Consider the following 27,871-nt stretch of genomic DNA (forward strand, 5'->3'; position numbering starts at 1 on the left):
TACCTCAGTAAATAGACTCTACCTTTCCTGTAATAACTACCTCAGTAAATAGACTCTACCTTTCCTGTAATAACTACCTCAGTAAATAGACTCTACCTTTCCTGTAATAACTACCTCAGTAAATAGACTCTACCTTTCCTGTAATAACTACCTCAGTAAGACTCTACCTTTCCTTTAATAACTACCTCAGTAAATAGACTCTACCTTTCCTGTAATAACTACCTCAGCAAATAGACTCTACCTTTCCTGTAATAACTACCTCAGTAAATAGACTCTACCTTTCCTGTAATAACTACCTCAGCAAATAGACTCTACCTTTCCTGTAATAACTACCTCAGTAAGACTCTACCTTTCCTGTAATAACTACCTCAGTAAATAGACTCTACCTTTCCTGTAATAACTACATCAGTAAATAGACTCTACCTTTCCTGTAATAACTACCTCAGCAAATAGACTCCACCTTTCCTGTAATAACTACCTCAGTAAATAGACTCTACCTTTCCTGTAATAACTACCTCAGTAAATAGACTCTACCTTTCCTGTAATAACTACATCAGTAAATAGACTCTACCTTTCCTGTAATAACTACATCAGTAAATAGACTCTACCTTTCCTGTAATAACTACCTCAGTAAATAGACTCTACCTTTCCTGTAATAACTACCTCAGTAAATAGACTCTACCTTTCCTGTAATAACTACCTCAGTAAATAGACTCTACCTTTCCTGTAATAACTACCTCAGTAAATAGACTCTACCTTTCCTGTAATAACTACCTCAGTAAATAGACTCTACCTTTCCTGTAATAACTACCTCAGTAAATAGACTCTACCTTTCCTGTAATAACTACCTCAGTAAATAGACTCTACCTTTCCTGTAATAACTACATCAGTAAGACTCTACCTTTCCTGTAATAACTACCTCAGTAAATAGACTCTACCTTTCCTGTAATAACTACCTCAGTAAATAGACTCTACCTTTCCTGTAATAACTACCTCAGTAAGACTCTACCTTTCCTGTAATAACTACCTCAGGAAATAGACTCTACCTTTCCTGTAATAACTACCTCAGTAAGACTCTACCTTTCCTGTAATAACTACATCAGTAAATAGACTCTACCTTTCCTGTAATAACTACCTCAGTAAATAGACTCTACCTTTCCTGTAATAACTACCTCAGTAAATAGACTCTACCTTTCCTGTAATAACTACCTCAGTAAATAGACTCTACCTTTCCTGTAATAACTACATCAGTAAATAGACTCTACCTTTCCTGTAATAACTACCTCAGTAAATAGACTCTACCTTTCCTGTAATAACTACCTCAGTAAATAGACTCTACCTTTCCTGTAATAACTACCTCAGTAAATAGACTCTACCTTTCCTGTAATAACTACCTCAGTAAATAGACTCTACCTTTCCTGTAATAACTACCTCAGTAAATAGACTCTACCTTTCCTGTAATAACTACCTCAGTAAATAGACTCTACCTTTCCTGTAATAACTACCTCAGCAAATAGACTCTACCTTTCCTGTAATAACTACCTCAGTAAATAGACTCTACCTTTCCTGTAATAACTACCTCAGTAAATAGACTCTACCTTTCCTGTAATAACTACCTCAGTAAATAGACTCTACCTTTCCTGTAATAACTACCTCAGTAAATAGACTCTACCTTTCCTGTAATAACTACCTCAGTAAATAGACTCTACCTTTCCTGTAATAACTACCTCAGTAAATAGACTCTACCTTTCCTGTAATAACTACCTCAGTAAATAGACTCTACCTTTCCTGTAATAACTACCTCAGTAAATAGACTCTACCTTTCCTGTAATAACTACCTCAGTAAGACTCTACCTTTCCTGTAATAACTACCTCAGTAAATAGACTCTACCTTTCCTGTAATAACTACCTCAGCAAATAGACTCTACCTTTCCTGTAATAACTACCTCAGTAAATAGACTCTACCTTTCCTGTAATAACTACCTCAGTAAGACTCTACCTTTCCTGTAATAACTACCTCAGTAAATAGACTCTACCTTTCCTGTAATAACTACATCAGTAAATAGACTCTACCTTTCCTGTAATAACTACCTCAGTAAATAGACTCTACCTTTCCTGTAATAACTACCTCAGTAAGACTCTACCTTTCCTGTAATAACTACCTCAGTAAATAGACTCTACCTTTCCTGTAATAACTACCTCAGTAAATAGACTCTACCTTTCCTGTAATAACTACCTCAGTAAATAGACTCTACCTTTCCTGTAATAACTACCTCAGTAAATAGACTCTACCTTTCCTGTAATAACTACCTCAGTAAATATACTCTACCTTTCCTATAATAACTACCTCAGTAAATAGACTCTACCTTTCCTGTAATAACTACCTCAGTAAATAGACTCTACCTTTCCTGTAATAACTACCTCAGTAAATAGACTCTACCTTTCCTGTAATAACTACCTCAGTAAATAGACTCTACCTTTCCTGTAATAACTACCTCAGCAAATAGACTCTACCTTTCCTGTAATAACTACCTCAGTAAATAGACTCTACCTTTCCTGTAATAACTACCTCAGTAAATAGACTCTACCTTTCCTGTAATAACTACCTCAGTAAATAGACTCTACCTTTCCTGTAATAACTACCTCAGTAAATAGACTCTACCTTTCCTGTAATAACTACCTCAGTAAATAGACTCTACCTTTCCTGTAATAACTACCTCAGTAAATAGACTCTACCTTTCCTGTAATAACTACCTCAGTAAATAGACTCTACCTTTCCTGTAATAACTACCTCAGTAAATAGACTCTACCTTTCCTGTAATAACTACCTCAGTAAATAGACTCTACCTTTCCTGTAATAACTACCTCAGTAAATAGACTCTACCTTTCCTGTAATAACTACCTCAGTAAGACTCTACCTTTCCTTTAATAACTACCTCAGTAAATAGACTCTACCTTTCCTGTAATAACTACCTCAGCAAATAGACTCTACCTTTCCTGTAATAACTACCTCAGTAAATAGACTCTACCTTTCCTGTAATAACTACCTCAGCAAATAGACTCTACCTTTCCTGTAATAACTACCTCAGTAAGACTCTACCTTTCCTGTAATAACTACCTCAGTAAATAGACTCTACCTTTCCTGTAATAACTACCTCAGTAAATAGACTCTACCTTTCCTGTAATAACTACCTCAGTAAATAGACTCTACCTTTCCTGTAATAACTACCTCAGTAAATAGACTCTACCTTTCCTGTAATAACTACCTCAGTAAATAGACTCTACCTTTCCTGTAATAACTACCTCAGTAAATAGACTCTACCTTTCCTGTAATAACTACCTCAGTAAATAGACTCTACCTTTCCTGTAATAACTACCTCAGTAAGACTCTACCTTTCCTGTAATAACTACCTCAGTAAATAGACTCTACCTTTCCTGTAATAACTACCTCAGCAAATAGACTCTACCTTTCCTGTAATAACTACCTCAGTAAATAGACTCTACCTTTCCTGTAATAACTACCTCAGTAAGACTCTACCTTTCCTGTAATAACTACCTCAGTAAATAGACTCTACCTTTCCTGTAATAACTACATCAGTAAATAGACTCTACCTTTCCTGTAATAACTACCTCAGTAAATAGACTCTACCTTTCCTGTAATAACTACCTCAGTAAGACTCTACCTTTCCTGTAATAACTACCTCAGTAAATAGACTCTACCTTTCCTGTAATAACTACCTCAGTAAATAGACTCTACCTTTCCTGTAATAACTACCTCAGTAAATAGACTCTACCTTTCCTGTAATAACTACCTCAGTAAATAGACTCTACCTTTCCTGTAATAACTACCTCAGTAAATATACTCTACCTTTCCTATAATAACTACCTCAGTAAATAGACTCTACCTTTCCTGTAATAACTACCTCAGTAAATAGACTCTACCTTTCCTGTAATAACTACCTCAGTAAATAGACTCTACCTTTCCTGTAATAACTACCTCAGTAAATAGACTCTACCTTTCCTGTAATAACTACCTCAGCAAATAGACTCTACCTTTCCTGTAATAACTACCTCAGTAAATAGACTCTACCTTTCCTGTAATAACTACCTCAGTAAATAGACTCTACCTTTCCTGTAATAACTACCTCAGTAAATAGACTCTACCTTTCCTGTAATAACTACCTCAGTAAATAGACTCTACCTTTCCTGTAATAACTACCTCAGTAAATAGACTCTACCTTTCCTGTAATAACTACCTCAGTAAATAGACTCTACCTTTCCTGTAATAACTACCTCAGTAAATAGACTCTACCTTTCCTGTAATAACTACCTCAGTAAATAGACTCTACCTTTCCTGTAATAACTACCTCAGTAAATAGACTCTACCTTTCCTGTAATAACTACCTCAGTAAATAGACTCTACCTTTCCTGTAATAACTACCTCAGTAAGACTCTACCTTTCCTTTAATAACTACCTCAGTAAATAGACTCTACCTTTCCTGTAATAACTACCTCAGCAAATAGACTCTACCTTTCCTGTAATAACTACCTCAGTAAATAGACTCTACCTTTCCTGTAATAACTACCTCAGCAAATAGACTCTACCTTTCCTGTAATAACTACCTCAGTAAGACTCTACCTTTCCTGTAATAACTACCTCAGTAAATAGACTCTACCTTTCCTGTAATAACTACATCAGTAAATAGACTCTACCTTTCCTGTAATAACTACCTCAGCAAATAGACTCCACCTTTCCTGTAATAACTACCTCAGTAAATAGACTCTACCTTTCCTGTAATAACTACCTCAGTAAATAGACTCTACCTTTCCTGTAATAACTACATCAGTAAATAGACTCTACCTTTCCTGTAATAACTACATCAGTAAATAGACTCTACCTTTCCTGTAATAACTACCTCAGTAAATAGACTCTACCTTTCCTGTAATAACTACCTCAGTAAATAGACTCTACCTTTCCTGTAATAACTACCTCAGTAAATAGACTCTACCTTTCCTGTAATAACTACCTCAGTAAATAGACTCTACCTTTCCTGTAATAACTACCTCAGTAAATAGACTCTACCTTTCCTGTAATAACTACCTCAGTAAATAGACTCTACCTTTCCTGTAATAACTACCTCAGTAAATAGACTCTACCTTTCCTGTAATAACTACATCAGTAAGACTCTACCTTTCCTGTAATAACTACCTCAGTAAATAGACTCTACCTTTCCTGTAATAACTACCTCAGTAAATAGACTCTACCTTTCCTGTAATAACTACCTCAGTAAGACTCTACCTTTCCTGTAATAACTACCTCAGGAAATAGACTCTACCTTTCCTGTAATAACTACCTCAGTAAGACTCTACCTTTCCTGTAATAACTACATCAGTAAATAGACTCTACCTTTCCTGTAATAACTACCTCAGTAAATAGACTCTACCTTTCCTGTAATAACTACCTCAGTAAATAGACTCTACCTTTCCTGTAATAACTACCTCAGTAAATAGACTCTACCTTTCCTGTAATAACTACATCAGTAAATAGACTCTACCTTTCCTGTAATAACTACCTCAGTAAATAGACTCTACCTTTCCTGTAATAACTACCTCAGTAAATAGACTCTACCTTTCCTGTAATAACTACCTCAGTAAATAGACTCTACCTTTCCTGTAATAACTACCTCAGTAAATAGACTCTACCTTTCCTGTAATAACTACCTCAGTAAATAGACTCTACCTTTCCTGTAATAACTACCTCAGTAAATAGACTCTACCTTTCCTGTAATAACTACCTCAGCAAATAGACTCTACCTTTCCTGTAATAACTACCTCAGTAAATAGACTCTACCTTTCCTGTAATAACTACCTCAGTAAATAGACTCTACCTTTCCTGTAATAACTACCTCAGTAAATAGACTCTACCTTTCCTGTAATAACTACCTCAGTAAATAGACTCTACCTTTCCTGTAATAACTACCTCAGTAAATAGACTCTACCTTTCCTGTAATAACTACCTCAGTAAATAGACTCTACCTTTCCTGTAATAACTACCTCAGTAAATAGACTCTACCTTTCCTGTAATAACTACCTCAGTAAATAGACTCTACCTTTCCTGTAATAACTACCTCAGTAAGACTCTACCTTTCCTGTAATAACTACCTCAGTAAATAGACTCTACCTTTCCTGTAATAACTACCTCAGCAAATAGACTCTACCTTTCCTGTAATAACTACCTCAGTAAATAGACTCTACCTTTCCTGTAATAACTACCTCAGTAAGACTCTACCTTTCCTGTAATAACTACCTCAGTAAATAGACTCTACCTTTCCTGTAATAACTACATCAGTAAATAGACTCTACCTTTCCTGTAATAACTACCTCAGTAAATAGACTCTACCTTTCCTGTAATAACTACCTCAGTAAATAGACTCTACCTTTCCTGTAATAACTACCTCAGTAAATAGACTCTACCTTTCCTGTAATAACTACCTCAGTAAATAGACTCTACCTTTCCTGTAATAACTACCTCAGTAAATAGACTCTACCTTTCCTGTAATAACTACATCAGTAAATAGACTCTACCTTTCCTGTAATAACTACCTCAGTAAATAGACTCTACCTTTCCTGTAATAACTACCTCAGTAAATAGACTCTACCTTTCCTGTAATAACTACCTCAGTAAATAGACTCTACCTTTCCTGTAATAACTACCTCAGTAAATAGACTCTACCTTTCCTGTAATAACTACCTCAGTAAATAGACTCTACCTTTCCTGTAATAACTACCTCAGTAAATAGACTCTACCTTTCCTGTAATAACTACCTCAGCAAATAGACTCTACCTTTCCTGTAATAACTACCTCAGTAAATAGACTCTACCTTTCCTGTAATAACTACCTCAGTAAATAGACTCTACCTTTCCTGTAATAACTACCTCAGTAAATAGACTCTACCTTTCCTGTAATAACTACCTCAGTAAATAGACTCTACCTTTCCTGTAATAACTACCTCAGTAAATAGACTCTACCTTTCCTGTAATAACTACCTCAGTAAATAGACTCTACCTTTCCTGTAATAACTACCTCAGTAAATAGACTCTACCTTTCCTGTAATAACTACCTCAGTAAATAGACTCTACCTTTCCTGTAATAACTACCTCAGTAAGACTCTACCTTTCCTGTAATAACTACCTCAGTAAATAGACTCTACCTTTCCTGTAATAACTACCTCAGCAAATAGACTCTACCTTTCCTGTAATAACTACCTCAGTAAATAGACTCTACCTTTCCTGTAATAACTACCTCAGTAAGACTCTACCTTTCCTGTAATAACTACCTCAGTAAATAGACTCTACCTTTCCTGTAATAACTACATCAGTAAATAGACTCTACCTTTCCTGTAATAACTACCTCAGTAAATAGACTCTACCTTTCCTGTAATAACTACCTCAGTAAATAGACTCTACCTTTCCTGTAATAACTACCTCAGTAAATAGACTCTACCTTTCCTGTAATAACTACCTCAGTAAATAGACTCTACCTTTCCTGTAATAACTACCTCAGTAAATAGACTCTACCTTTCCTGTAATAACTACCTCAGTAAATAGACTCTACCTTTCCTGTAATAACTACCTCAGTAAATAGACTCTACCTTTCCTGTAATAACTACCTCAGTAAATAGACTCTACCTTTCCTGTAATAACTACCTCAGTAAATAGACTCTACCTTTCCTGTAATAACTACCTCAGTAAATAGACTCTACCTTTCCTGTAATAACTACCTCAGTAAATAGACTCTACCTTTCCTGTAATAACTACCTCAGTAAATAGACTCTACCTTTCCTGTAATAACTACCTCAGTAAATAGACTCTACCTTTCCTGTAATAACTACATCAGTAAATAGACTCTACCTTTCCTGTAATAACTACCTCAGTAAATATACTCTACCTTTCCTGTAATAACTACCTCAGTAAATAGACTCTACCTTTCCTGTAATAACTACCTCAGTAAATAGACTCTACCTTTCCTGTAATAACTACCTCAGTAAATAGACTCTACCTTTCCTGTAATAACTAATCTAATCCGCTACACAATATTCACAGAGCTGATGGCTGGACGGACGGGTCGGGGTGGGAGGGAGGGAGGGAGGGAGGGAGGGAGGGAGGGAGGGAGGGAGGGAGGGAGGGAGGGGCAGAGTAATGATCTTGATAATACGGACAGATGAGGAGATTAGAGATTATAATCACATATCCAGGTCAATGTGTTAACCTCACTGAGAGAGATAACACTCACACACACACACACATGTACAGTACATTGTGTAATATACCGATGGTCCCTAACTAGCTCCATAGGGAAATTCAAAGTGAAACCACATTTACCACGGGCATTACATCCGGGTCACGTGCAGCTACACTCTTAATGTCTGAGTACTTGTGTGCTGCCAGCTGTGGACATGTGGTCAGGACTCAAATAAACACAACCTTCATTTACCTTGTGACATACTCAAGTACTCCATTTTGGACGAGACTGACTTTATGACAAAAATGATCCTACAGTAGTTGTACTATGTAATCAATTCTGACAGCAGAATAAACGTTTCTGACAAATACTGATACCACATGAATTGTTTTTTAAATGAGAAGTTGTTTTTTTAGGGGAGGGAGGTCTCTTTAAGGGAGGGAGGGAGGTCTTTAAGGGGGGAGGGAGGTCTTTAAGGGAGGGAGGTCTCTTTAAGGGAGGGAGGGCTCTTTAAGGGAGGAAGGGAGGTCTTTAAGGGAGGGAGGGAGGACTTTAAGGGAGGGAGGGCTCTTTAAGGGAGGGAGGGAGGTCTTTAAGGGAGGAAGGGAGGTCTTTAAGGGAGGGAGGGAGGTCTTTAAGGGAGGGAGAGAGGTATTTGGGAGGGAGGTCTTTAAGGGAGGGAGGGCTCTTTAAGGGAGGGAGGGAGGTCTTTAAGGGAGGAAGGGAGGTCTTTAAGGGGGGAGGGAGGTCTTTAAAGGGGGGAGGGAGGTCTTTAAGGGTGGGAGGGAGGTCTTTAAGGGGGGGAGAGAGGTATTTGGGAGGGAGGTCTTTAAGGGAGGGAGGGCTCTTTCAAGGGAGGGAGGGAGGTCTTTAAGGGAGGAAGGGAGGTCTTTAAGGGGGGAGGGGGGTCTTTAAAGGGGGGAGGGATGTCTTTAAGGGTGGGAGGGAGGTCTTTAAGGGGGGGAGAGAGGTATTTGGGAGGGAGGTCTTTAAGGGAGGGAGGGCTCTTTAAGGGAGGGAGGGAAGTCTTTAAGGGAGTGAGGGAGGTTTTTAAGGGGGAGGGAGGTCTTTAAAGGGGGGAGGGATGTCTTTAAGGGTGGGAGGGAGGTCTTTAAGGGGGGGAGAGAGGTATTTGGGAGGGAGGTCTTTAAGGGAGGGAGGGCTCTTTAAGGGAGGGAGGGAAGTCTTTAAGGGAGTGAGGGAGGTTTTTAAGGGGGAGGGAGGTCTTTAAAGGGGGGGAGGACTCTTTAAGGGCACTTTAAGGGAAGGAGGTCTTTAAGGGAGGGAGGGCTCTATAAGGGAGGGAAGTCTTTAAGGGAGGGAGGGCTATATAAGGGAGGGAAGTCTTTAAGGGAGGGAGGGCTATATAAGGGAGGGAAGTCTTTAAGGGAGGGTGGTCTGTAGTACAGTAATTCAACAGCTTACTACACTGTAGTCTCTATTCAGTCTGGATCCCTGAAGCGTTACAGATCACATGATGGAGATGTAAAGGTCATTTCAGATTGAGACGTGAACACAGTCTCCGCTAACGCAGGAAGATTTACATTTCAATCCCGCTGTAACGCTGAACTTCAGCGACACGGCTTGAATAGAGCACGATGTGACTGGGCTCATCATCACAGACCACCTGACAACAACAACACCTAGTTAGTGGGAATCCTGCAGCAGCCAAGCATCAAATAGTTATGACTGTACAGTCTTATGTATGACTGTTACCCTTTTCATGTTTTGCATTAACAATACATTTTCAGCGTCTATGTCTTATTGTGGTCCTGAATACTTACAACGGTGAACCGTCGCTGAGGGAAAGGCGCTCTGTAAACGATGGGTTTCATTTTCCAAACAGAGACATTCATTATGTTCTCTTCCTGACTGGAGATAACTGTGACATTAAAGAGTGTGTGTGTGTGGTCGGTGTTACCTGTCGGCTGTCGTGTTTGGAGGACGAGCTGCTGTTGCTGTGTGAGGGGGAAGAGATCTTGTGAGACATGGCAGAACTCCTCTCCTCTGAGCCCATCTCCCTGCCCCTGCAGGCCAGGCTGTCTCCCTGGGGCTTGAGGATCCTCTCTCACTGCAGGCCAGGCTGTCTCCCTGGGGCTTGAGGATCCTCTCTCACTGCAGGCCAGGCTGTCTCCCTGGGGCTTGAGGATCCTCTCTCACTGCAGGCCAGGCTGTCTCCCTGGGGCTTGAGGATCCTCTCTCACTGCAGGCCAGGCTGTCTCCCTGGGGCTTGAGGATCCTCTCTCACTGCAGGCCAGGCTGTCTCCCTGGGGCTTGAGGATCCTCTCTCCCTGCCGGCCGGGGCTTGTCTCTCCTGGCTGTCCTTGGGCTTCTCTGGGTCAGCGAGGCGCTGCAACCTGGTCCATCCCCTCACTGTGTGTGTGTGTGTGTGTGTGTGTGTGTGTGTGTGTGTGTGTGTGTGTGTGTGTGTGTGTGTGTGTGTGTGTGTGTGTGTGTGTGTGTGTGTGTGTGTGTGTGTGTGTGTGTGTGTGTGAGAGAGAGAGAGAGAGAGAGAGAGAGAGAGAGAGAGAGAGAGAGAGAGAGAGAGAGAGAGAGAGAGAGAGAGAGAGAGATTATTGATCTTTAGGAACCTTTAATTGGCACCATTTAGCTAATAACTATTGTACATACATAGCAAATTAAAATGCAAAAACGTTTTTAAAAAGGTCACTGTTAAAGGGAGAGTTCACATATCAGATGAGGGGAGAACTGAATTCCTAAAAAGCTTTGAAGCTCGTTAGTCTCACTGGGAACCACAACCACTCTGAGCGAGAGAGATGTTGTTCTGACAGAGAGCTTCCTTTTAACTGTGTCTGTGTCCCAAATGGAACCCTATTCTCCAAACTGTTCACTACGTTTGACCAGAGGGTCAAAAGAGAAAAGGGGCCCATTTGGGACGAAGCCTGTGATTCAGTGTGCTGGTGAGTCATGGTCCAACATTATGGACTGTCAACATTCATCAACGTACCTACAGTGTGATGAACAGACACTTGTGCAGCCTATACTAAAGTCAAATAGAAAGACATATTAATGTGCAATAATTACCGCTTGATCATACCGGATAGTGATTAAATATCATATCACACACTGACTGACACTGGCAACTAAGGTGACAAATAGACTACTGTCTTTGGTGTGTATCAGTATATGAGCTTCACAGTGTGTGTGTGGTGTGTGTGTGTGTGTGTGTGTGTGTGTGTGTGTGTGTGTGTGTGTGTGTGTGTGTGTGTGTGTGTGTGTGTGTGTGTGTGTGTGTGTGTGTGTGTGTGTGTGTGTGTGTGTGTGTGTGTGTGTGTGACAGTGTGTGTGACAGTGTGTCGTTGTGAGGATGATAAACAACCTGGGTGAACTAAGGTAACTGTAAATTATACCGTCAGTTCACAAGGCAACATACAGCAGGCAATCAATGCAACATGCTTTACTGATGCATGTAGAGTTCCAATCAATCTCACTGGAGTTCCAATCAATCTCACTGGAGTTCTAATCAATCTCACTGGAGTTCCAATCAATCTCACTGGAGTTCCAATCAATCTCACTGGAGTTCCAATCAATCTCAGTGGAGTTCTAATCAATCTCACTGGAGTTCCAATCAATCTCACTGGAGTTCTAATCAATCTAACTGGAGTTCTAATCAATCTCACTGGAGTTCCAATCAATCTCACTGGAGTTCCACTCAATCTCACTGGAGTTCCAATCAATCTCACTGGAGTTCCACTCAATCTCACTGGAGTTCCACTCAATCTCACTGGAGTTCTAATCAATCTCCCTGGAGTTCCAATCAATCTCACTGGAGTTCCAATCAATCTAACTGGAGTTCCAATCAATCTCACTGGAGTTCCAATCAATCTCACTGGAGTTCCAATCAATCTCAATGGAGTTCCAATCAATCTCAATGGAGTTCCAATCAATCTCCCTGGAGTTCCAATCAATCTCACTGGAGTTCTAATCAATCTCACTGGAGTTCTAATCAATCTCCCTGGAGTTCCAATCAATCTCACTGGAGTTCCAATCAATCTCAATGGAGTTCCAATCAATCTCACTGGAGTTCCAATCAATCTCACTGGAGTTCCAATCAATCTCACTGGAGTTCCAATCAATCTCACTGGAGTTCCAATCAATCTCACTGGAGTTCTAATCAATCTCACTGGAGTTCCAATCAATCTCAATGGAGTTCCAATCAATCTCCCTGGAGTCCCAATCAATCTCACTGGAGTTCTAATCAATCTCACTGGAGTTCTAATCAATCTCCCTGGAGTTCCAATCAATCTCACTGGAGTTCCAATCAATCTCCCTGGAGTTCCAATCAATCTCAATGGAGTTCCAATCAATCTCACTGGAGTTCCAATCAATCTCACTGGTGTTCCAATCAATCTCCCTGGAGTTCCAATCAATCTCCCTGGAGTTCCAATCAATCTCAATGGAGTTCCAATCAATCTCACTGGAGTTCCAATCAATCTCACTGGAGTTCTAATCAATCTCACTGGAGTCCCAATCAATCTCACTGGAGTTCTAATCAATCTCACTGGAGTTCCAATCAATCTCACTGGAGTTCCAATCAATCTCACTGGAGTTCCGATCAATCTCACTGGAGTTCCAATCAATCTCACTGGAGTTCCAATCAATCTCCCTGGAGTTCCAATCAATCTCAATGGAGTTCCAATCAATCTCACTGGAGTTCCAATCAATCTCACTGGAGTTCTAATCAATCTCACTGGAGTTCCAATCAATCTCACTGGAGTTCCAATCAATCTCAATGGAGTTCCAATCAATCTCAATGGAGTTCCAATCAATCTCACTGGAGTTCCAATCGATCTCACTGGAGTTCCAATCAATCTCACTGGAGTTCCAATCAATCTCACTGGAGTTCCAATCAATCTCACTGGAGTTCTAAGTCTCCTGTGTGTCTGTTACTTGAACTCTGTGAAGCATTTATTTGGGCTGCAATCTGAGGTGCAGTTAATTCGAATGAACGTATCCTCTACCTCTGGGTCTTCCTTTCCTGTGGCGGTCCTCATGAGAGCCAGTTTCATCATAGCGCTTGATGGTTTTTGCGACTGCACTTGAAGACATTTTCAAAGTTCATGACATTTTCTTGACTGACCTTCATGTCTTAAAGTGATGATGGACTGTCATTTCTCTTAGCTTACTTGAGCTGTTCTTGCCATAATATGGACTTGGTCTTTTACAAAATAGGGCTATCTTCTGTATACCACCCCTACCTTGTCACAAAACAACTAATTGGCTCAAACGCATTAAGAAGGAAAGAAATTCAACAAATTCACTTTTAACAAGTCACACCTGTTAATTGAAATGCATACCTCATGAAACTGGTTGAGAGAATGCCAAGAATGTGCAAAGCTGTCATCAAGGCAAAGGATGGCTACTTTGAAGAATCTCAAATATAAAATATATTTGTACTTGTTTAACACTTTTTTTTGTTACTACATGATTCCATATGTGTTATTTCAGTTTTGATGTCTTCACTATTATTCTACCATGTAGAAAATAGTAAAAATAAAGAAAAACCCTGGAATGAGTAGGTTGTCCAAACTTTTGACTGCTACGGTATACAGTTGAATTTGAAAGTTTACATACACCTTAGCCAAATACATTTAAACTCAGTTTTTCACAATTCCTGACATTTAATCCAAGTAAAGATTCCCTGTCTTAGGTCAGTTAGGATCACCACTTTATTTTAAGAATGTGAAATAATAGTAGAGAGAATGATTAATTTCAGCTTTTATTTCTTTCATCACATTCCCAGTGGGTCAGAAGTTTACATACACTCAATTAGTATTTGGTAGCATTGCCTTTAAATTGTTTAACTTGGGTCAAACGTTTCGTGTAGCCTTCCACAAGCTTCCCACAATAAGTTGGGTGAATTTTGGCCCATTCCTCGTGACAGAGCTGGTGTAACTGAGTCAGGTTTGTAGGCCTCCTTGCTCGCACACGCTTTTTCAGTTCTGCCCACAAATTTTCTATAGGATTGAGGTCAGGGCTTTGTGATGGCCACTCCAATACCTTGACTTTGTTGTCCTTAAGCCATTTTGCCACAACTTTGGAAGTATGCTTGGGGTCATTGTCCATTTAGAAGACCCATTTGCGAACAAGCTTTAACTTCCTGACTGATGTCTTGAGATGCTGCTTCAATATATCCACATAAGTTTCCATCCTCATGATGCCATCTATTTTGTGAAGTGCACCAGTCCCTCCTGCAGCAAAGCACCCCCACAACATGATGCTGCCACCCCCGTGCTTCACGGTTGGGATGGTGTTCTTCGGCTTGCAAGCATCCCCTTTCTTCCTCCAAACAAACATAAGGATGGTCATTATGGCCAAACAGTTCTATTTTTGTTTCATCAGACCAGAGGACATTTCCCCAAAAAGTACGATTTTGGAGCAGTGGCTTCTTCCTTGCTGAGCGGCCTTTCAGGTTATGTCGATATAGGACACGTTTTACTGTGGATATAGATACTTTTTTACCTGTTTCCTCCAGAATCTTCACAAGGTCCTTTGCTGTTGTTCTGGGATTGATTTGCACTTTTCGCACCAAAGTACGTGATTTCTTTTGATTTTCCCATGATGTCAAGCAAAGAAGCACTGAGTTTGAAGGTAGGCCTTGAAATACATCCACTCAAATTATGTCAATTAGCCTATCAGAAGTTTCTAAAGCCATGACATCATTTTCTGGAATTTTCCAAGCTGTTTAAAGGCACAGTCAACTTAGTGTATGTAAACTTCTGACCCACTGGAATTGTGATGCAGTGAATTATAAGTGAAATAATCTCTCTGTAAACAATAGTTGGAAAAATGACTTGTCATGCACAAAGTAGATGTCCTAACCGACTTGCCAAAACTATAGTTTGTTAACAAGAAATTTGTGGAGTGTTTGAAAAACTAGTTTTAATGACTGACTCCAACCTAAGTGTATGTAAACTTCCGACTTCAAATGTACGTATATATTATTATTTTGTCTTAGTATGCTGTCTGTAGGTCTGCCTGTCTGTGTGAGTGTCTGTCTGTCTGTCTGTCTGTCTGTCTGTCTGTCTGTCTGTCTGTCTGTCTGTCTGTCTGTCTGTCTGTCTGTCTGTCTGTCTGTCTGTCTGTCTGTCTGTCTGTCTGTCTGTCTGGGATGGGATAGTATGAAGACTGACTGGTTCATTTCCACTGGATCACATGCCATGTTAACCACCAAACACCCTGGAGTCAGTCAGTCAGGAACTCTATACAGCCGGGGGCCAAGGCCTGTATCCCAAATGGCACCCTATTCCCTATATAGTAGAGTGCACTACTTTTGAACTGAGCCCTATGGGATCCTAGTCAAGAGTAGTATACTATGTAGGGAATAGGGTACCATTTGGAGCACACACCACGTGTGTCTCACCAAGTAACAGTGTGTGTGTGTGTGACGGGTGTGTGACCAGGTGAGTGTGATGTTACCTTAGAGATATATACCGTATACTGTATTATATATAATATAGGTTATATAGTAGGTTTTAATTCTGTGGGAAATCCTCTCCCAGAGTATACAGTATTATACAGCATCTCCCACCAGTCCCAGTCTCATACCAGCCCAGTCCAGTTCAGCCCAGTCCAGCCCAGTTCAGCACAGTCCAGCCCAGCCCAGCCTATACTAGTCCAGCCCAGTCCAGTTCAATCCAGTCCAGTCTCCCATCAGTCATGCAGTCACTAGGGCTGCTACTCAGATACACACCAAGGTTAATCACATTACCCAGCTTCCTCCTCCGCTGCTTCATGCCAAGTAGGCTACAGTCTCTGGGGTTTCACAGACAATGGGCCTACCAGTCACCTGAAACCCCCCAACTCCAATCTCCTCCAGTCTCCAGTCTGGGAAATGCAGTATGTGAGGCTGCTACAGAGCTCTGCTACACACCAAGGTTAATCACATTATCCCAGCTCTGTATCCAGCAACACTCTGCTTCCTCCTCCGCTGCATCATGCCTAGTAGGCTACAGTCTCTGGGGTTTCACAGACAGTGGGCCTGACGGTCACCTGACACCCCCTGCCTGTCCCTGTCCTGCAGTCAAACCCATGCTCCATCTCCACACACACACACACACACACACACACACACACACACACACACACACACACACACACACACACACACACACACACACACACACACACACACACACACACACACACACACACACACACACACACACACACACACGTATATTTCCTATCTCTGCTTACCGGGCTTTGCTCCCTGGTCTCCCCTTTCTTCCCCAGTCTCCACTCCAGTCTCTGTCCTTCTGCTGGCCCTAACCCTGACCCTAACCCTGACCCTAACCCTGGTCCTAACCCTGGCCCCAACCCTGGCCCTAACCCTGGCCCTAACCCTGGTCCTAACCCTGGCCCCAACCCTGGCCCTAACCCTGGCCCTAACCCTGGTCCTAACCCTGGCCCTAACCCTGGCCCTAACCCTGGCCCTAACCCTGGCCCTAACCCTGGCCCTAACCCTGACCCTAACCCTGGTCCTAACCCTGGCCCTAACCATGGTCCTAACCCTGACCCTAACCCTGGCCCTAACCCTGACCCTAACCCTGGTCCTAACCCTGACCCTAACCCTGGTCCTAACCCTGACCCTAACCCTGGTCCTAACCCTGGCCCTAACCATGGCTCTAACCCTGACCCTAACCATGGCCCTAACCCGAACCATGGCTCTAACCCTGGCTCTAACCCTGACCCCAACCCTGGCCCCTAACCCTAACCCAACCCTGGCCCTAACCCTGGTCCTAACCCTAACCCAACCCTGGCCCTAACCCTGGTCCTAACCCTGACCACCTGACTGTGATCAGATCTTACTAACCACCTCCGGAGGCAGTCAGACACGTACTGTGTCTGAATATCTTCCAAGTGTAAACGGATCTGGACATTGAAACCATTTAAATCATCATTATCCTGATTCTACAATCATTGACTTATGGCATTAAGATGTGTCTTAATAAATACATTTGCCTACATGGATGGAGCAGGACATCTGGACAAAATGCTGACCCAGTGGACAGATAAGAGTCACATTTTACTACCATGTGTAGATGCAACGGCTACAATGTGGTCCAATCAGAACGTAAAGGGAAGGAAGCCCCTTTATCTTCACCACTAAAGTTAGTTCTACTCAAATTCCTTCCAGGAACAATTAAGGAATTATATTCTTCTAAATTCTAAAGAGAGATTTTTTTCTGACCACCTGTCCTGACCAGGAACAAACTTAAGGCCTTAGTTATAGTTTTCAAATTGAAGGTCCAGAGTTTTGTCTGGTGAGGTTGTTGTTCGGGGAAAACTCTGGGCCCTTTTCATGAGATAGTCAACCACTGGTAGTGTTGTAGTGGGAGGCTATGAGGATTTCCTATCGGACATGTTTTCCAGTTGATCTGCTAGAGATATTTACTAGTCAGTCAATGCTGTAGGGGAATATATGATCCTTTTAGCTCAGTCTGAGTGGTTTGACATGGATCCTTTCAAAGCAGAAGTGCTCTACTTTATCAGTGACATGATGGGTCGTCTACCACAGGGAAGTGATACTTTCACTCCAACCCCTTCTTCATAGTGTCTCATCCCACACTGAACATGAAGTGGTACCTGTCTCGTCTAGTGTTCTCTCTCTCTCTCTCTCTCTCTCTCTCTCTCTCTCTCTCTCTCTCTCTCTCTCTCTCTCTCTCTCTCTCTCTCTCTCTCTCTCTCTCTCTCTCTCTCTCTCTCTCTCTCTCTCTCTCTCTCTCTCTCTCTCTCTCTCTCTCTCTCTCTCTCTGTGTGTGTGTGTGAGATGCAGTGTGGCTACTACAGGTGCTACTGTCTGTCTATATAGCCATGGACGTATTCACTGAAAACTAAAGAAAGTAGGGCTGCAAATGTCATGAGTAACAGCTATTTTTGGTTTGCACTGTGTCACAATTACGCCTCCTGGTTAGACACAAACACACACACAGACTCAAGTCATTTGGAGGAAGAGCCCTTCCGTATGTGGATGAACACTGCTGTAATGGCTGAAAGCCATGGTTGTAAAATGAGGAGATGCTGACAGGCAGTGAGTAGGTGGGCCACTGGGGGTTCAGGGGAGGGGAAGAAAGGGGGGAGGATGGGGAGAGAGGGAGAGATAGGAGGATGGGGAGAGAGAGAGAGATGGGAGGATGGGGAGAGAGAGAGAGATGGGAGGATGGGGAGAGAGGGAGAGATGGGAGGATGGGGAGAGAGGGAGAGATGGGAGGATGGGGAGAGAGGGAGAGATGGGAGGATGGGGAGAGAGGGAGCGATGGGAGGATGGGGAGAGAGGGAGAGATGGGAGGATGGGGAGAGAGGGAGAGATGGGAGGATGGGGAGAGAGGGAGAGATGGGAGGATGGGGAGAGAGGGAGAGATGGGAGGATGGGAGCGATGGGAGGATGGGGAGAGAGGGAGAGATGGGAGGATGGGGAGAGAGGGAGAGATGGGAGGATGGGGAGAGAGGGAGAGATGGGAGGATGGGGAGAGAGGGAGCGATGGGAGGATGGGGAGAGAGGGAGAGATGGGAGGATGGGGAGAGAGGGAGAGATGGGAGGATGGGGAGAGAGGGAGAGATGGGAGGATGGGGAGAGAGGGAGAGATGGGAGGATGGGGAGAGAGGGTGCGATGGGAGGATGGGGAGAGAGGGAGAGATGAGAGGATGGGGAGAGAGGGAGCGATGGGAGGATGGGGAGAGAGGGAGAGATGGGGAGGCGTTACATGACCACTAACAGCTGGTTAGGATGACACACACACACACACACACACACACACACACACACACACACACACACACACACACACACACACACACACACACACACACACACACACACACACACACACACACTTAGACATGGCCTGACCTCCATCTTCCACAATGGAAAGTACCACAAGAAGACATCACAATCCTACCTGATGAGCTGTCTACTACTGTAACTAAGACAATCCTACCTGATAAGCTGTCTACTACTGTAACTAAGACAATCCTACCTGATGAGCTGTCTACTACTGTAACTAAGACAATCCTACCTGATAAGCTGTCTACTACTGTAACTAAGACAATCCTACCTGATAAGCTGTCTACTACTGTAACTAAGACAATCCTACCTGATAAGCTGTCTACTACTGTAACTAAGACAATCCTACCTGATAAGCTGTCTACTACTGTAACTAAGACAATCCTACCTGATGAGCTGTCTACTACTGTAACTAAGACAATCCTACCTGATAAGCTGTCTACTACTGTAACTAAGACAATCCTACCTGATGAGCTGTCTACTACTGTAACTAAGACAATCCTACCTGATGAGCTGTCTCTACTACTGTAACTAAGACAATCCTACCTGATGAGCTGTCTCTACTACTGTAACTAAGACAATCCTACCTGATGAGCTGTCTACTACTGTAACTAAGACAATCCTACCTGATAAGCTGTCTACTACTGTAACTAAGACAATCCTACCTGATAAGCTGGTTACTACTGTAAATAAGACAATCCTACCTGATGAGCTGTCTACTACTGTAACTAAGACAATCCTACCTGATGAGCTGTCTAATCTAGGAACAGGGTTGGAGTTAAAACCTACAGGAGGCTAACTCTCCAGGAACAGGGTTGGAGTTAAAACCTACAGGAGGGTGTCTCTCTAGGAACAGGGTTGGAGTTAAAACCTACAGGAGGGTGTCTCTCTAGGAACAGGGTTGGAGTTAAAACCTACAGGAGGCTAACTCTCCAGGAACAGGGTTGGAGTTAAAACCTACAGGAGGGTAACTCTCTAGGAACAGGTTTGGAGTTAAAACCTACAGGAGGGTGTCTCTCTAGGAACAGGGTTGGAGTTAAAACCTACAGGAGGGTAACTCTCCAGGAACAGGGTTGGAGTTAAAACCTACAGGAGGGTAACTCTCCAGGAACAGGGTTGGAGTTAAAACCTACAGGAGGTTAGCTCTCCAGGAACAGGGTTGGAGTTAAAACCTACAGGAGGGTAACTCTCCAGGAACAGGGTTGGAGTTAAAACCTACAGGAGGGTGGCTCTCTAGGAACAGGGTTGGAGTTAAAACCTACAGGAGGCTAACTCTCCAGGAACAGGGTTGGAGTTAAAACCTACAGGAGGGTAACTCTCCAGGAACAGGGTTGGAGTTAAAACCTACAGGAGGGTAGCTCTCCAGGAACAGGGTTGGAGTTAAAACCTACAGGAGGGTAACTCTCTAGGAACAGGGTTGGAGTTTAAACCTACAGGAGGGTGTCTCTCTAGGAACAGGGTTGGAGTTAAAACCTACAGGAGGGTAACTCTCTAGGAACAGGGTTGGAGTTTAAACCTACAGGAGGGTAACTCTCCAGGAACAGGGTTGGAGTTAAAACCTACAGGAGGGTAACTCTCTAGGAACAGGGTTGGAGTTAAAACCTACAGGAGGGTAACTCTCTAGGAACAGGGTTGGAGTTTAAACCTACAGGAGGGTAACTCTCCAGGAACAGGGTTGGAGTTAAAACCTACAGGAGGGTAACTCTCTAGGAACAGGGTTGGTGTAACGTCTGCTTCCAACTCACACTCTCAAACACATAGATCCCCTGAAAGCAGCTCACTCTCCAGATCCCAATCACCTGAATTCTGATCACCTGTTCACACACCTGTATGTCATTTACACACACTATTTAGTTCAGTTCTTTGCACCCCATCATTGTGAGGTATTGTTTGTTTTGTTACACGTTCTAGTCGGAGCTCTGTTTATTTCCATATTAGTCCTCCTGTTTATCATAGTTTTTGGCCATCCTCACTAACGACGCCTTTTTGCCTTTTCCCTGCCTGTACTTCTGTCATCAACCTCTTGCCTGATCTCCCGGACTACGTTATTAGCCTTTTCCCTGCCTGTACTGTTACCTGTTTGGAGTCCTTGTGTATGACCTTCAGCCTGTCCCTGTCCCTGGACCCAGCGACCTGCCTCCTCCTGTGTATGACCTTCTGCCTGTCCCTGTCCCTGGACCCAGCTACCTGCCTCCTCCTGTGCATGACCTTCTGCCTGTCCCTGGACCCAGCGACCTGCCTCCTCCTGTGTATGACCTTCTGCCTGTGCCTGTCCCTGGACCCAGCTACCTGCCTCCTCCTGTGTATGACCTTCTGCCTGTCCCTAAACCCAGCGACCTGCCTCCTCCTGTGTATGACCTTCTGCCTGTCCCTGTCCCTAAACCCAGCTACCTGCCTACTCCTGTGTATGACCTTCTCCCGGTCCCTGGACCCAGCTACCTGCCTCCTCCTGTGTATGACCTTCTCCCGGTCCCTGGACCCAGCGACTTGCTTCCTCCTGTGTATGACCTTCTGCCTGTCCCTGTCCCTAAACCCAGCTACCTGCCTACTCCTGTGTATGACCTTCTCCCGGTCCCTGGACCCAGCTACCTGCCTCCTCCTGTGTATGACCTTCTGCCTGTCCCTGTCCCTAAACCCAGCTACCTGCCTACTCCTGTGTATGACCTTCTCCCGGTCCCTGGACCCAGCTACCTGCCTCCTCCTGTGTATGACCTTCTGCCTGCCCCTGGACCCAGCGACCTGCCTCCTCCTGTGTATGACCTTCTGCCTGTCCCTGGACCCAGCGACCTGCCTCCTCCTGTGTATGACCTTCTGCCTGTCCCTAAACCCAGCGACCTGCCTCCTCCTGTGTATGACCTTCTCCCTGTCCCTGGACCCAGCGACCTGCCTCCTCCTGTGTATGACCTTCTGCCTGTCCCTAAACCCAGCGACCTGCCTCCTCCTGTGTATGACCTTCTGCCTGTCCCTGGACCCAGCTACCTGCCTCCTCCTGTGGTCCTTTACAAATAAACACCTGCTGAAACCAGCACTCTGTCTCCCATCGTACTCACTACAGTTGGAGTGAAAACCTACAGGAGGGTAGCTCTCTAGGAACAGGGTTGGAGTGAAAACCTACAGGAGGGTGGCTCTCCAGGAACAGGGTTGGAGTGAAAACCTACAGGAGGGTAGCTCTCCAGGAACAGGGTTGGAGTGAAAACCTACAGGAGGGTGGCTCTCCAGGAACAGGGTTGGAGTTAAAACCTACAGGAGGGTAACTCTCCAGGAACAGGGTTGGAGTGAAAACCTACAGGAGGGTAACTCTCCAGGAACAGGGTTGGAGTGAAAACCTAGCTCTCCAGGAACAGGGTTGGAGTGAAAACCTACAGGAGGGTAACTCTCCAGGAACAGGGTTGGAGTGAAAACCTAGCTCTCCAGGAACAGCTTTATAGAGCCCTGCGCTAGAACCTGACAGAAGAGACTACTGAGGCAATTAATATCTTATCTTAAGATAATATGTTATTAAAATGAAAGGCAATGACGAAATTACAAGAGGTCCTATATTTTCTGAGTGAGACAATCAGTGTGTCTGACCCAAACTCAACCCCTTATCAAATAAAATGACTATGTCTGAAGTGCCTATTAAAGTCAAATGAATATGTGGAAGGCTTCAGATCTCAAACCCTGTTATTTAATAGCTGTGTCATAGGGATTTCCAGCCAAACACACACACACACACACACACACACACACACACACACACACACACACACACACACACACACACACACACACACACACACACACACACACACACACACACACACACACACACAAACATACGTTCCTTTGAAAGCATCTCTCTGTCATCATAGAGTTCCTACTTGCGTCCATAGATAACCACACAATGCCTGGCCAAACAGTGCGTGGGGAAGGTGACTAACGTATGGTGAGTATTCCAGTAAATCAAGGGACTGTCACACGGTCTCTGTGACCAAGTGAGATCATACATTCATGAGCACATGCACAGACACACACTCACTCACACACACACACACACACACACACACACACACACACACACACACACACACACACACACACACACACACACACACACACACACACACACACACACACACACACACACACACACACACACACACACACACACACACACACACACACTTAGACATGGCCTGACCTCCATCTTCCACAATGGAAAGTACCACAAGAAGACATCACAATCCTACCTGATGAGCTGTCTACTACTGTAACTAAGACAATCCTACCTGATAAGCTGTCTACTACTGTAACTAAGACAATCCTACCTGATGAGCTGTCTACTACTGTAACTAAGACAATCCTACCTGATAAGCTGTCTACTACTGTAACTAAGACAATCCTACCTGATAAGCTGTCTACTACTGTAACTAAGACAATCCTACCTGATAAGCTGTCTACTACTGTAACTAAGACAATCCTACCTGATAAGCTGTCTACTACTGTAACTAAGACAATCCTACCTGATGAGCTGTCTACTACTGTAACTAAGACAATCCTACCTGATAAGCTGTCTACTACTGTAACTAAGACAATCCTACCTGATGAGCTGTCTACTACTGTAACTAAGACAATCCTACCTGATGAGCTGTCTCTACTACTGTAACTAAGACAATCCTACCTGATGAGCTGTCTCTACTACTGTAACTAAGACAATCCTACCTGATGAGCTGTCTACTACTGTAACTAAGACAATCCTACCTGATAAGCTGTCTACTACTGTAACTAAGACAATCCTACCTGATAAGCTGGTTACTACTGTAAATAAGACAATCCTACCTGATGAGCTGTCTACTACTGTAACTAAGACAATCCTACCTGATGAGCTGTCTAATCTAGGAACAGGGTTGGAGTTAAAACCTACAGGAGGCTAACTCTCCAGGAACAGGGTTGGAGTTAAAACCTACAGGAGGGTGTCTCTCTAGGAACAGGGTTGGAGTTAAAACCTACAGGAGGGTGTCTCTCTAGGAACAGGGTTGGAGTTAAAACCTACAGGAGGCTAACTCTCCAGGAACAGGGTTGGAGTTAAAACCTACAGGAGGGTAACTCTCTAGGAACAGGTTTGGAGTTAAAACCTACAGGAGGGTGTCTCTCTAGGAACAGGGTTGGAGTTAAAACCTACAGGAGGGTAACTCTCCAGGAACAGGGTTGGAGTTAAAACCTACAGGAGGGTAACTCTCCAGGAACAGGGTTGGAGTTAAAACCTACAGGAGGTTAGCTCTCCAGGAACAGGGTTGGAGTTAAAACCTACAGGAGGGTAACTCTCCAGGAACAGGGTTGGAGTTAAAACCTACAGGAGGGTGGCTCTCTAGGAACAGGGTTGGAGTTAAAACCTACAGGAGGCTAACTCTCCAGGAACAGGGTTGGAGTTAAAACCTACAGGAGGGTAACTCTCCAGGAACAGGGTTGGAGTTAAAACCTACAGGAGGGTAGCTCTCCAGGAACAGGGTTGGAGTTAAAACCTACAGGAGGGTAACTCTCTAGGAACAGGGTTGGAGTTTAAACCTACAGGAGGGTGTCTCTCTAGGAACAGGGTTGGAGTTAAAACCTACAGGAGGGTAACTCTCTAGGAACAGGGTTGGAGTTTAAACCTACAGGAGGGTAACTCTCCAGGAACAGGGTTGGAGTTAAAACCTACAGGAGGGTAACTCTCTAGGAACAGGGTTGGAGTTAAAACCTACAGGAGGGTAACTCTCTAGGAACAGGGTTGGAGTTTAAACCTACAGGAGGGTAACTCTCCAGGAACAGGGTTGGAGTTAAAACCTACAGGAGGGTAACTCTCTAGGAACAGGGTTGGTGTAACGTCTGCTTCCAACTCACACTCTCAAACACATAGATCCCCTGAAAGCAGCTCACTCTCCAGATCCCAATCACCTGAATTCTGATCACCTGTTCACACACCTGTATGTCATTTACACACACTATTTAGTTCAGTTCTTTGCACCCCATCATTGTGAGGTATTGTTTGTTTTGTTACACGTTCTAGTCGGAGCTCTGTTTATTTCCATATTAGTCCTCCTGTTTATCATAGTTTTTGGCCATCCTCACTAACGACGCCTTTTTGCCTTTTCCCTGCCTGTACTTCTGTCATCAACCTCTTGCCTGATCTCCCGGACTACGTTATTAGCCTTTTCCCTGCCTGTACTGTTACCTGTTTGGAGTCCTTGTGTATGACCTTCAGCCTGTCCCTGTCCCTGGACCCAGCGACCTGCCTCCTCCTGTGTATGACCTTCTGCCTGTCCCTGTCCCTGGACCCAGCTACCTGCCTCCTCCTGTGCATGACCTTCTGCCTGTCCCTGGACCCAGCGACCTGCCTCCTCCTGTGTATGACCTTCTGCCTGTGCCTGTCCCTGGACCCAGCTACCTGCCTCCTCCTGTGTATGACCTTCTGCCTGTCCCTAAACCCAGCGACCTGCCTCCTCCTGTGTATGACCTTCTGCCTGTCCCTGTCCCTAAACCCAGCTACCTGCCTACTCCTGTGTATGACCTTCTCCCGGTCCCTGGACCCAGCTACCTGCCTCCTCCTGTGTATGACCTTCTCCCGGTCCCTGGACCCAGCGACTTGCTTCCTCCTGTGTATGACCTTCTGCCTGTCCCTGTCCCTAAACCCAGCTACCTGCCTACTCCTGTGTATGACCTTCTCCCGGTCCCTGGACCCAGCTACCTGCCTCCTCCTGTGTATGACCTTCTGCCTGTCCCTGTCCCTAAACCCAGCTACCTGCCTACTCCTGTGTATGACCTTCTCCCGGTCCCTGGACCCAGCTACCTGCCTCCTCCTGTGTATGACCTTCTGCCTGCCCCTGGACCCAGCGACCTGCCTCCTCCTGTGTATGACCTTCTGCCTGTCCCTGGACCCAGCGACCTGCCTCCTCCTGTGTATGACCTTCTGCCTGTCCCTAAACCCAGCGACCTGCCTCCTCCTGTGTATGACCTTCTCCCTGTCCCTGGACCCAGCGACCTGCCTCCTCCTGTGTATGACCTTCTGCCTGTCCCTAAACCCAGCGACCTGCCTCCTCCTGTGTATGACCTTCTCCCTGTCCCTGGACCCAGCGACCTGCCTCCTCCTGTGGTCCTTTACAAATAAACACCTGCTGAAACCAGCACTCTGTCTCCCATCGTACTCACTACAGTTGGAGTGAAAACCTACAGGAGGGTAGCTCTCTAGGAACAGGGTTGGAGTGAAAACCTACAGGAGGGTGGCTCTCCAGGAACAGGGTTGGAGTGAAAACCTACAGGAGGGTAGCTCTCCAGGAACAGGGTTGGAGTGAAAACCTACAGGAGGGTGGCTCTCCAGGAACAGGGTTGGAGTTAAAACCTACAGGAGGGTAACTCTCCAGGAACAGGGTTGGAGTGAAAACCTACAGGAGGGTAACTCTCCAGGAACAGGGTTGGAGTGAAAACCTAGCTCTCCAGGAACAGGGTTGGAGTGAAAACCTACAGGAGGGTAACTCTCCAGGAACAGGGTTGGAGTGAAAACCTAGCTCTCCAGGAACAGCTTTATAGAGCCCTGCGCTAGAACCTGACAGAAGAGACTACTGAGGCAATTAATATCTTATCTTAAGATAATATGTTATTAAAATGAAAGGCAATGACGAAATTACAAGAGGTCCTATATTTTCTGAGTGAGACAATCAGTGTGTCTGACCCAAACTCAACCCCTTATCAAATAAAATGACTATGTCTGAAGTGCCTATTAAAGTCAAATGAATATGTGGAAGGCTTCAGATCTCAAACCCTGTTATTTAATAGCTGTGTCATAGGGATTTCCAGCCAAACACACACACACACACACACACACACACACACACACACACACACACACACACACACACACACACACACACACACACACACACACACACACACACACACACACACACACACACACACACACACACAAACATACGTTCCTTTGAAAGCATCTCTCTGTCATCATAGAGTTCCTACTTGCGTCCATAGATAACCACACAATGCCTGGCCAAACAGTGCGTGGGGAAGGTGACTAACGTATGGTGAGTATTCCAGTAAATCAAGGGACTGTCACACGGTCTCTGTGACCAAGTGAGATCATACATTCATGAGCACATGCACAGACACACACTCACTCACACACACACACACACACACACACACACACACACACACACACACACACACACACACACACACACACACACACACACACACACACACACACACACACACACACACACACACACACACACACACACACACACACACACACACACACCCATCCCCATGGTGCCACAGATGAATCATGTACAGCTCTTCCCTGATCAATAGAAAAGCCTCCATCTGAAATAGGAGATTAAGGAGGAATAGGAGGAGGATATTATTGTAGAGGAGGAAGGAGGAATAGGAGGAGGATATTATTGTAGAGGAGGAAGGAGGAATAGGTGGAGGATATTATTGCAGAGGAGGAAGGAGGAATAGGAGGAGGATATTATTGTAGAGGAGGAAGGAGGAATCGGAGGAGGATATTATTGTAGAGGAGGAAGGAGGAATAGGAGGAGGATATTATTGTAGAGGAGGAAGGAGGAATAGGAGGAGGATATTATTGTAGAGGGGGAATAGGAGGAGGATATTATTGTAGAGGAGGAAGGAGGAATAGGAGGAGGATATTAATGTATAGGAGGAATGGGGGCATAGGAGGAGGAAGGAGGAAACACTTGAATGAAAATGCATGAAGCACACCATTCCTGATCAACGTCATTCCACAAGATCTGGGCCTATATTTACACTGTTTCTCATGAACGTCATTC

At 44.1% G+C, this 27,871-nt stretch overlaps 2 protein-coding genes across 3 annotated transcripts in view; one reads left to right on the plus strand and one right to left on the minus strand.

Moving 5' to 3' along the window:
- Positions 1-27,871, minus strand: part of osbpl3b (oxysterol binding protein-like 3b) — a 148,941-nt gene that overhangs the window by 71,737 nt on the left and 49,333 nt on the right. For both annotated transcript variants that reach the window (XM_071395968.1, XM_071395969.1), the window contains exon 2: positions 10,164-10,615. In XM_071395968.1, coding sequence (XP_071252069.1) covers positions 10,164-10,259 — 96 coding nt within the window. In that variant the 5' untranslated portion in view covers positions 10,260-10,615. The remainder of the gene's footprint in view (positions 1-10,163; positions 10,616-27,871) is intronic.
- LOC139572449 (uncharacterized) lies at positions 11,571-26,172 on the plus strand. Its single transcript, XM_071395200.1, has 5 exons — positions 11,571-11,596; positions 21,335-21,604; positions 21,833-21,994; positions 25,449-25,718; positions 25,947-26,172. Exons 1-5 carry the CDS (start codon positions 11,571-11,573, stop codon positions 26,170-26,172), a joined length of 954 nt encoding a protein of 317 aa, XP_071251301.1.

This window comes from Salvelinus alpinus, chromosome 4 (assembly GCF_045679555.1).
Source record: "Salvelinus alpinus chromosome 4, SLU_Salpinus.1, whole genome shotgun sequence".
NCBI classification, from domain to species: Eukaryota; Metazoa; Chordata; class Actinopteri; order Salmoniformes; family Salmonidae; genus Salvelinus; species Salvelinus alpinus.